At 40.9% G+C, this 10,835-nt stretch overlaps 1 protein-coding gene and 2 non-coding genes across 3 annotated transcripts; all 3 read left to right on the forward strand.

Annotated features, from left to right (window-relative positions):
* Window positions 1–1,636: 1,636 nt before the first annotated feature.
* Window positions 1,637–8,337, forward strand: eif4a1a (eukaryotic translation initiation factor 4A1A). Its single transcript, XM_044022503.1, has 11 exons — window positions 1,637–1,714; window positions 3,127–3,172; window positions 3,325–3,457; window positions 3,533–3,672; window positions 4,660–4,828; window positions 5,849–5,958; window positions 6,190–6,333; window positions 6,469–6,606; window positions 6,720–6,809; window positions 7,313–7,392; window positions 7,620–8,337. The coding sequence occupies exons 1-11, from the start codon at window positions 1,692–1,694 to the stop codon at window positions 7,762–7,764; spliced, it is 1,218 nt and encodes a 405-aa protein (XP_043878438.1). The 5' UTR covers window positions 1,637–1,691; the 3' UTR covers window positions 7,765–8,337.
* On the forward strand, window positions 3,875–4,015 carry LOC122767372. The gene has a single exon (XR_006360219.1). It is a non-coding gene; the product is annotated as a small nucleolar RNA SNORD10 (small nucleolar RNA).
* On the forward strand, window positions 5,094–5,233 carry LOC122767371. Its single transcript, XR_006360218.1, has one exon. It is a non-coding gene; the product is annotated as a small nucleolar RNA SNORD10 (small nucleolar RNA).
* Window positions 8,338–10,835: the final 2,498 nt, after the last annotated feature.

The raw sequence follows: 10,835 nt of genomic DNA on the forward strand, positions 1-10,835 counted from the left end.
AATGATGCATGATGCCCAAACTATACTAAATAACAAAACTATCAATTTCATTAACGAGATAACTAAAGAAAGCACTACTAAATACTGATAATCAAAAATATAATTGTGATGAAAACAAAAAAATCTACTTCAAGAACTAATATCACTATGAAATGAACATCGAACAAATAGCTCCTACAACGATATTGAATAATTAGGTGAAATGCAAATAACGCAAATAATATTAATTCATAAAATGAATTCCCTCTGGGAGTTTTCTTTTGATTCAGAATCATGTACAAATGCCAAATAGATTCTGATTTTCATATGGTCACAAGTATAGCTGAAAACAACCATAATCACAAGAATCAAGTAGATGCCTGAGTTTGAGAATCTAGCTACTTCAGAAGCTGCATATCAGACATGTAAATCGATCAATCGATGTTTAATTATATACAGTAGGTGCAAGGATCTCCAAATGCTTGTCTGGACATAAAATGCGAAAGAACAAGGATACTTACATACATGACATACTTAATAACATTATATCTATTACATGAAATAAATCTATTAATATCACAGACAAATTAATCTAAAATTAAGTAACATGGGCAACTGTAATCACAACACTGAACAAGCTTTTATTTAATGTTAAACGTAATACTTATAATAATGTGATAATTACAGCTGTGCCTTGGACACACGTGTTGTGTTCGCAGGTCATGTTTTTATTATGATGGGTCACATGTAATCGATCGAGGGGCCGCATGTGGCCGACAAGCCTCGAGTTTGACACCTCTGATACTGAGTTTGGAAATAGCACCATTGATAATAGCAGTAGAATTCCCCAGTAGGGACGACTGTGCTCTGGACAGGAGAACCTGCATGGAAAAGTTAGTAAAGGCATAATATGGTAACCCTTAATGTTTTAGTTAACTCCAAGGTTTTACCTGATGTCAAAGAGTCTTGTGATTAAATGTAGAATATTAATTTCTTCTGGCAGTGAACAGCATGTTGTAAACATTCACAGACATAAAAGGAGTTTGTCAGTGAGTAGACACCAAGCACGAATAATTTAGTAAATGGAACTAATGTTTTGTTGTTATATGACAATAAAGAAATCTTGAATCATTGTTTCTTCTTTAATGCTGATGCAAATGTATTTAACGATCCCAGTGCCTGTCACTAAGTGGTGTGATAGTTGACGTCATTAGTGTATCAAAATGTGACAGTATTAAACATTTTTCTTTTAATATGGTCTTATATGAGATGTGTAGCTGGAGTCATGACTACATTATGACTCATTATTAAATCATTGCATTTGTCACTGCTGTAATTTTCCCATCTTCTGATTTGCTAATTGCGACATATTACAGGGATATGTTGTCTTTCTTTAAAACAGTGGCAGAAATAAGCCTTAAGGCTTTTGAACCACGGGGACAGAGGAGTTGAAAGTGCTAGACGTGAAAACTCTTAACCACGGCAATCCTACACGTTTCCTTTATGAAACGTAAACCCCACCCCCACCAATACTGCACTACGTATGACGCTACGACCCGCCTACTTTTAACGTGACGTTCCAATGGACCAATGAAAAGTCTTTGTAGGCGGGCACATAGCTAAATGACGGCGGTGTGTTGCAATGAGGGGGTCTCTTTGTGTGTTGTCACCATATAAAAGACATTTCTGCCGCAGTTTCTGTCTTTGGAATAATGTCGGCTGAACGTGATCTTAGGTAAGAAAAAAAAAAATTAATATTCCAGTGATAAGGCAGCACTTCACAGCGTTATTTACCTTGTTTACGTTGGCAATCAGCTTCTTGATAAGGGTTACTTCTGTTGATGAAGACTTTGAGTACATCCCAGCACATCCCGGCCTTTATGTGCTCGACTCACGCTCGGGCCTGCCATCAGCCTCGCGTTAAACACGCATCATTCATGTTTTAGTTGTTATTAGCCGTTGGTACACTAAATTGTTTTGGAAAGGTGTAGCCTACAAGCGTATTTAGAGTGGCGTTGTTGGCCCTGAATGCAAAACAATGAAGTTAAATATAAGGGCTGCCGGCGCCTTGGGCAGCACGTGAATGAGCATGGACTAGGCCTCACCAGTGCCCTTTTCGGTCTTCTCCTCCACCGCTTGTCGCTTACTGTTTGAAAATAATGGCGAGTTTAAACCGTAAGTAACCGCGCGGTGACATCGCGTCTGGACGTTCATGGAGCTGCCCTTGTTGCGCCGTACAGCTTTGTTCCTCTTGTGCTGCGCTAGGCGCACATGGTCGCGGCGGTGGTGGTTAGCCTGCTGCCGTGACAATGCCGGTAGGGTAGGCCGCTCTGCGCTGCTGAAAGCGGTTTCCCTGACGCTGCTGTTGGTTGTATTCCGCCGCCAGAAAACAATGTGTGTTTTGTATGTTGTCCTTAATCGATTTCGCTGAGTTGACATGGCAAGTAAATGGCCTCGTCAAGACGAACACGGCCTGCTGGTAGTGGTGTTAGCAGGCCGGCGCTAAAGCCACCCTCGTAGTCTTTGGTTCAAAGCCACATTTTATAAGACGGCCCGTTATGAGCATTTAAAATGGAACAATTGGACTGCGGTCGTGTTGGGTGTTGATTTCGTACATTTTGTCATTGTTTTCGGACGTTACACGCCGTTACAGCCATAATTTTCGTGTCGTTTCCGACTTGCATAGCCTTGAGTGGAGAAACGACCATCTTGGATGGGACGACTGTAGTGGAAAGAAATGGCGGACTCTCGAAAAGGCGTTCACCATATTAAACGAGCGTCGGGAACATCATCGCATGTTGGCATTTAAATGTCTTTGTGTTGTTCAACACCGCCAAACATAACAGTAGACTAATAGTTTGGATTTAGTAAAATCGAAAAGTTGAGAAGAGGACAGGATCTAATAAAACTAAATAAAGAATATGACAGGCGGGGAGTTGTCCTACTCCAGACTGTGGCAGTAGTACACAATCATGGGCACCATACGCCGTTAAACCCTTTAGAAGACTTTCAGAATTAGCGGTTTAAAAGGCTGGTATTGCTATCAATATGAACGTTTATAGTTTTGACATCTGTCTAATGTTCGTGGTGTGATGAGTCAACTTGTAATAACTGACTGTATTAACTTTCTTTGTTTGGTCATTTCAGAGATAATAATGGCCCAGAGGGCATGGAGCCAGATGGTATCATTGAGGTGAGTCTGTTAGTCTAAAGATGATACACCCACTCAGTTATATGATCTGGGAGCAGCAAACGTTGGTCGCTGCATGCATCCTATTAAGACAGAACTGATATTTTGCAAAATGTTTACCTGAAAGTCACCTGCTCTTTGTATCTCCTCCGCAGAGCAACTGGAATGAGATTGTGGACAGTTTTGATGACATGAACCTGTCAGAGTCTCTGCTCAGGGGAATTTATGCCTATGGTTTTGAGAAGCCTTCTGCCATCCAGCAGAGAGCCATTATCCCTTGTATCAAGGGTAAGTAACCTGCTTCTCCACTGGATCTGTGAATTACTTTCTGCTGTGGCTAATCACCCCCCCCTCTCTGCTCAGCTTACGATGTGATTGCCCAGGCACAGTCCGGCACTGGGAAGACTGCCACCTTTGCCATTTCCATCCTCCAGCAGATTGATGTGGAGACGAAAACCACTCAGGCTCTGGTCCTGGCTCCCACCAGGGAGCTGGCGCAGCAGGTAAGCTCCCTGTATAGTTGTATTTGGGGATTTAATTATTTCATATCTGTCTGGTAATTGGCCATTAAAATGGTTTGTGCTTTTTGTGGTGCTGGGTTTGACTGAAAAAGGCTTGCTACATATGCTCATCCCCAGCATGTGCTTGGAGAGCCAACCAGACCAGTGTTAAACTCCTTACTAACAGAAGTGACAATCACCTGCTGTATGGTGATGAAACCCCATGCGTGTCATCTGACTATGTAAAATCCTGCTGTGTTGTTGCTCAGGTTGACGTTCTGCTGACCGGAGTCTTCTGCACAGCTGGAATTCATAGACATGATCACACTTGACTGTTTCTGAATCCAGCACATTGCACTTTTTGTAGTGGAGTTATCAGATCACTCGAGTCTTATTTGGCTTGAAGGAGTAGTTTCACACCACACGGACTAATGGCCTGTTTCCACCACCTTGACTTGGCACGGTCAGTTGCTTTTCCACTAACTTACAAAAAGTACCCGACACCAGTACTTTGCTAATCTCCAACATTTACCAGGGAAATGTCTAAAATTTCAACATGTAACAGGAGTCTGTTGTGTTTAACGACAGCACTGCTGATTGTGGCTTTCATCCTAGTGACTTGTCAGACTGAGTCTGCTCAAGTCATGGAATACTGAACTAATATTTTAAAGTAACTGATTCTATTGATTCAGTTGCATTTGAAAACTGCGTTACTGGTCACTCGTTTTGTGTGTGTCACTTGTAAAATGAAGTCATAGCTGCAGCGATGACTCTTCCCACATTGAGTAGGTACTATTTTTGTAGTGGTAAACCATGCCATGGCTGGGTGAGCTGGGACCATAGCGGAAAAGGGCCATGATGTAACTAACAAATGGTTCATGATGGTTAAAAATCATGAGTTTACACCGACATAAAATGTTTGCGTTCAGGTACTGATGGGAGGAAGAAGCTACTTTAATCCTAACCCCATTTTCGCTTTTATCGTTTTAGATCCAAAAGGTGATTCTGGCCCTTGGTGACTACATGGGAGCCAGTTGCCATGCCTGTATTGGAGGGACCAACGTCCGCACTGAAGTCGTGAAGCTCCAGAATGAAGCCCCTCACATAGTTGTGGGAACCCCTGGCCGTGTCTTTGACATGTTGAGTCGCAAAAACATCTGTAAGTCCTCATGTGAATTAATGGTTAACTGTGAAACTTCAGGACTAACTGTTGCTGTGACTAAAAAGACAGTGAAGAGTGGCTTATCTGCTGGATTTAATGCAATGTATAGTTTTTGTAGTCTAAGTGGACCGAAGGGACAAATGGGTAAAGATTATTTTCTCACAACAAGACTGGGATGAAAGCAGCTTTTCAGTTCAGATTCTTTTTACTGCTGTGGCCCCAGCCAGTGTTAAACCCCCAACAGAGGGGACAATCACCTGCTGTATGATGATGAAACCCATGCGTGTCAGCTGAATCTGTAAACCCCTGCTGTGGTGTCACTCTGGTTGGCGTTCTGCTGACTAGTGTGAACAGTGCAGCATGACTTCAGAGACATGATCATACCTCACTACTTCTGAATACAGCACCAATTTGGATATTACTACTACTAATAAATTGTACTTACCAATACAAGTGGCGTCAAAATCACAGGGAAGTTGACAAATACTGATTGTAGGGCTGCAATGATAGGTTGTAGTTGTCTCTCCACCAGAGCAGTGGCTTGCCATGTGTGGCATCTCCCAGGTGCTGTTGAATGGTCATTGGGTTTTCACATGGCCCTCTGGTGCACAGTCACTCACATATGTGGTAGGAAACCTTACAAGAGCCCCCTCTGCTGGATCCACAGGGGTACTGCTTAAAATGGTCTTAGATTTCACCCCACAATTGAAATATCTGGTTTCAGTGTGACAGCCCTTGTTCTGTGTTCATGTTACCACTAACTTTTAAATTGGTCACTGGGTCAATCTGCCCCTATTTTGCCTTAATTTTTAATGGAGGAACATTAACATCTGTAAATATTAAACAGTATTCTGGACAGGCCACAAATCATGATTTAACCTTGATATACCTTACATTTGACTGACAAGTTTTTGTCATTTGAAGTAAGAAGGGTAGGTGTAAATGAGCTTTGGCTTCAGCCCTAAACACCTTTTGGTTTACAGAATTTGAATTGATGGAAACATGTATCATTTTCAGCTGCTAAGACCATCAGAATGTTTGTCCTGGACGAGGCTGATGAGATGCTTAGTCGAGGGTTCAAGGACCAGATCTATGAGATTTTCCAGAAACTGCCCAGCACCACACAGGTAAGCCAGTTCATGTGAGATGTCTTATTGATGAGCAAAATAAATCATAATCCAGTTTAGCTGAATTTGCTGAATGCATATTAGGGATGGGTATTTCAAGAAAGTGCAAATAGTCAAATGTGTGGACTTTTTGTACTAAACAGTCAAATTATTTGGTATGTTAAATGTTGGTGTGAAAGAGCTGACTGAAATTTGGTTTTAATCAATACTCCTTAACCTTTTTGTCTTAAGGTTGTCCTCCTGTCGGCCACCATGCCAGTCGACGTTTTGGAGGTCACAAAGAAGTTCATGCGTGACCCCATCCGCATCCTGGTGAAGAAAGAGGAGCTGACCCTGGAGGGTATCCGCCAGTTCTATGTCAACGTGGAGAGGGAGGTATGAAGAGATGACATTATTGCAATATGGCACAATTTATGTTTAACTAGCCAAGATTAGTGTGCTAAAATAAATATACATTTTAGTGATTCTATAAGGGATCTGCTGTGGGCTAATGTGGTTGTGATACTGTAGGACTGGAAGCTGGACACGCTGTGTGACCTGTATGAGACTCTGACCATCACACAAGCGGTCATCTTCATCAACACGAGGAGGAAAGTGGACTGGCTGACCGAAAAGATGTGTGCCAGAGACTTCACCGTGTCTGCTCTGGTAAGGGCCACCACATCAACGTGCTTAACCCATATGAAACAGTCCGGTGGCATTCCCACTTAAGTGAATCCAAGTGCCTTCACATTTGTCCTTGTTCACATCTCGTCTTTCAGCACGGTGATATGGACCAGAAGGAGAGAGACTTGATCATGAGAGAGTTCCGCTCTGGCTCTAGTCGAGTCCTCATCACCACTGACCTGCTGGTACGTCCGGTTACTGTTAAATTGTCAAAATGGATGGGCTAGGATCAACTAGTGATGAGGTTCATGGCTTAAGTGAAATCATACTGTGGTTTCCTTAGAGGTCAGAGAATGTGTTGTAGTTCAGCGAGTGCTGGCCAAGGTTCCCTCTCCTCCCATCTGCAGTGTTGGTGAAGGACTGAATGTTCCTTGGTAGAGAAGCCGGTCTGTCCTCCACTGTGGCTTGGCTCACATCCTTGGCTCACAACTATATGGCAGTTCACACGTCCTATCCAGTTAACAGTGTTTTGAAATGAATTTGACACATTTTATTGTTCAAAATGTCAACAAGTCCAATATTTAGCATATGGAAACACCCAATATAATACCCAACTTTTTTTTTTTCATATCTCAAATTCTTAGCTTGTCTTCCTTGAAAAATTTGAGAATGATCTGTAGCAAAAAACAATTGTAGTTTTTTTTTTTTTTTTTTTGTTTAGTAACACATTTGATATGTTCCTCCTCAGGCCAGAGGCATTGATGTGCAACAAGTGTCCCTTGTCATCAACTACGACCTGCCAACCAACAGGGAAAACTACATCCACAGGTAAAGAGTCCACTATAATCATAACATCCTGACTGAGGGAGAACATTATAAAGATATCCTGCTTTTAAATGTTTTTCCGTAATTAAAACTAGACGGTTAAATCAAAGTATAAAATTACAAACATTAGATCCGTTGACCTCATCAGCTGCTGTTGGAGTTTCGGATATGCTTTGTGCACAAAACTAAAACAGATGTTTTATTTCTTTTTATTCTTCTGAAACTATCAGGATTGGGCGTGGTGGTCGTTTTGGCAGGAAGGGAGTAGCCATCAACATGATTACTGATGATGACAAGCGAATCCTAAGGGACATTGAATCGTTCTACAACACCACCATCGAGGAGATGCCCATGAATGTGGCCGATCTTATCTAGAAAAAAAAGTCGACAATGCCCTCTGTCCGCCTCTCCCACCCTGCTTATTTTAGAAGTCTCAACCCCCCTGTTTCTGATTCGATCTTGACCCGTAACGATTCTCCACATTCTACAGGAGGGAAGACTGCAGCTTCCTACCATTTTGAAAATAGTTTTGGCTGACTTTGAAGGATGAAATATTGATCAGCTTCATCTGCGTTTCATTTTTCAAGTGTTGGACATATGGCACCCTAAATTCTTATCAAGCATTTATTTGAACATTTCCTCATCAATGTCTTGGTAGAACAAGTTTGTAAGTGAGCACCCAGGTGCACAACTTCAACTACTTTTCCTAAAGCTGAGTAAAAAAGGATTGAGCTGAAGCTTTAGTGAAATGTGTGTGTGGTTTGCAGCTGCGGCTCACGATTGTTCAGACTGCACTTCAAACTCTTCTGCGTTTGACCGATCAGTATTTAAAAAAACGTCAGTGTCCTTAAACAAGTTCATGGTCATTCATGTTAAGAACAGGTTCTGGGGGCGGGGTTTAGAGTACACAGGAGGGCATATTCAATAAAGACCTGTATAGTAAAAATCCTTCATGAATGAGTTGTTTACCGTTTTGATCCCTTTTCCCTGCTGTTTCTTTCTTATATTTTGTATTGCTATTGTACATAACTGCTTGACTTGTACAGTCACTCGTCCAGTAGCATTCAGTTGAAGACTGACCGGTGGCCACAAACGTGACGGTGAGTTCTGTGGAGGTTCTGCCTTTGGACCCTGACAGCCTGGTTGGATTTTTTTTTTTCATCTCGATTCCTTTTCACATTGTTAAATTTTCTTTTCGAATCGGAAGTCTTGCCGTTTAGAAAAGGTGGAGGTCTGTTTTTTGTAACCAGCCTTGCCAAAATGTGGGGGAGATTGGATGTGTGACATGAAAGGACCAAACTTAAGTATATGGAGTTTTTTTTTTTTTTGGCCCCCTCTCCAGTTTCCCTCCTGCCCCTGAGCTCATTAAAAATGGGATTTGGTGTCTGCTTTAGATCATGTTTCAGGTTGTATGGTCAGTGCTATTTTTTAAAAATGAATTTATGGAGTTGTTAACCTTTTTGAGACAGAAACAGTGTATCAAGTTTTTTTTACATTGGATTCTGTATAGTATTTATTTTAATGGTCTTAAAAAAAAAATAAAGGTTTCTCCTTAACAGTGTAAAGTGGCCTGTGCATTGTTGAATAGCATGACAGCTGATAGGCTGGTGGACTTTCACATGAATGTACTGTGAGTCTGCTGGTGAAGCCACACTGCGGTCACTTCAACTAGAGCTTACGGGCAAATGATATTATTGTTGTCTGGTTTAAATAAATGATTACACAAGAACTATAATCTAGCCTAATTTTTGTAAAGGTTTAAGACTGGGAAGTTAAACACCAAATTTAATAGCAACTGTATACTTGTTCTTGCAGCCACAAAAAACGTTTCAGGGTTCAGTTTTCATGTCCTTGGGTTGCTTATTCAATCTTTTTTCTTATGAAATATGCCAATTAATTTGGGCAGTGTCAGAGCTTCAGAACCAGGCTACATTATAGCAAGGCACCCTATAAGTTGAATGTGAACTCTGAAGATGGAAATTCATTTGTGAAGATGGTACCCAGATGGAAGTTTCTGACAGTAAATGACAGGTTTAATCCTTGAGAATGAGCACAAGTAATACAATTTTTGAAAAAAGAACTTTGTACATACCTTGAAATGTGATAGTGTAACGTGTGTATTTCTGCATCATTAAATTAAATTGCACAGATATTGTCCACTAAGGGTTTTAAAGATTTGAAGACTCGAAACAAAATTCGCTGTTTAACGAATTCAGTTAAAAATGTAAATGAATAAAGTTGAAATGAAATATTTCTTGAAAAAGGTTTTTAAAGAATGAAGAACTGTCACATAGTCTTATTTTATTAAGAGGCAGTTTTGTGCTCTTGCTGCCATCAAAATATACAGCATGTTAGTCGTTTGGGTTGTATTGTGTTTGAAAGTTGAGAAATATTGCCTCTGTAAAAGCAGGAGGTGATCATTGAAGGTTCTATTTCGATGTTCAATGCACACTTTTTGCCCAGCAGAGAGAGTTCTACAGCTCAGCCAGAATGAAACCCATGTTTTTAAGTTTGATTGGGATTTAAAGATGAGGTGGAATGGTTCTCCATATCACACATCCTTTCACTCGTCACCACATCTGTACCTCTAACCTTAACCATGTACCGCTTTACCTGTCCCTCAGAAATCAGGTTCTGCCTAAGGTTCTGCCTTATTAGGACAGGGTTTTAGTTTCCATGAGGACTACTGGTCCTGACAAGCTCAGTGTTTGTGCCAGAAAAGGTCCTGGGTCCTGTTGCTCCAAACTAGAATAAGGGATTAAGCAGGGCAATGTTACTTATCCTGTCTGAATTTAGCCTCAAAACCATGGTGATTTATTCTTTGCGGAAACAACAGGATATGTTATGTATGATCCTGCTGCTAAATAAATGCTACTTTATATGATTTATGTTAAGATTATTGCAGTGACGAGAGCAATAATATAAAATACTCATTCATGCATCTGTGTTTCTGTAACAATGGATCTCTGACACTAACACGGTATAAAGTGAAGCATCACACAGCACAGAGTCGTGAATCACCACAGATAATCTGACAGGGATTATTATTTTTGCATGGGGCATTTCTTATATTAACATGGACAAGTGGAAAATCTAAATAAAGGCGTGATTTACTGCACTATCATAACTGATAACATGTATCTGTGATCTCTCCACACAGTGCAGCAACTTTGTTTTAATTAACTAACTATATGCAGAACACCCTATAGCACCACCCACTGGCCATAAACTGCTATAACACAAATGTCACTCTATAAGAATATTAATCAGTCATTTCACAAATCACGTTCTCTTACAGTCACAGTAGGAAAACTCATGTTGTGTTACAGCTTCAGCTCGTGTGATTGGTCACGCGACTGAACACAGATCCACTGCAAGGAAAAATAAAGGATATTTTACCACAGAGTCAACAACTTAATAAATATAAATCTGCCTGCAGGGTAACT

Source organism: Solea senegalensis, linkage group LG3 (assembly GCF_019176455.1).
Source record: "Solea senegalensis isolate Sse05_10M linkage group LG3, IFAPA_SoseM_1, whole genome shotgun sequence".
Taxonomy (NCBI): domain Eukaryota; kingdom Metazoa; phylum Chordata; class Actinopteri; order Pleuronectiformes; family Soleidae; genus Solea; species Solea senegalensis.

What these genes read in the sequence shown, in the direction of transcription:
- eif4a1a (XM_044022503.1), top strand. Translation starts at nt 1,692, where the DNA reads ATGTCGGCTGAACGTGATCTTAG. An exon ending in AGCCAGATGGTATCATTGAG is followed by an intron (nt 3,173 to 3,324) that starts GTGAGTCTGTTA and finishes TCTCCTCCGCAG; the next exon opens with AGCAACTGGAATGAGATTGT. An exon ending in ACTTCACCGTGTCTGCTCTG is followed by an intron (nt 6,607 to 6,719) that starts GTAAGGGCCACC and finishes CTCGTCTTTCAG; the next exon opens with CACGGTGATATGGACCAGAA.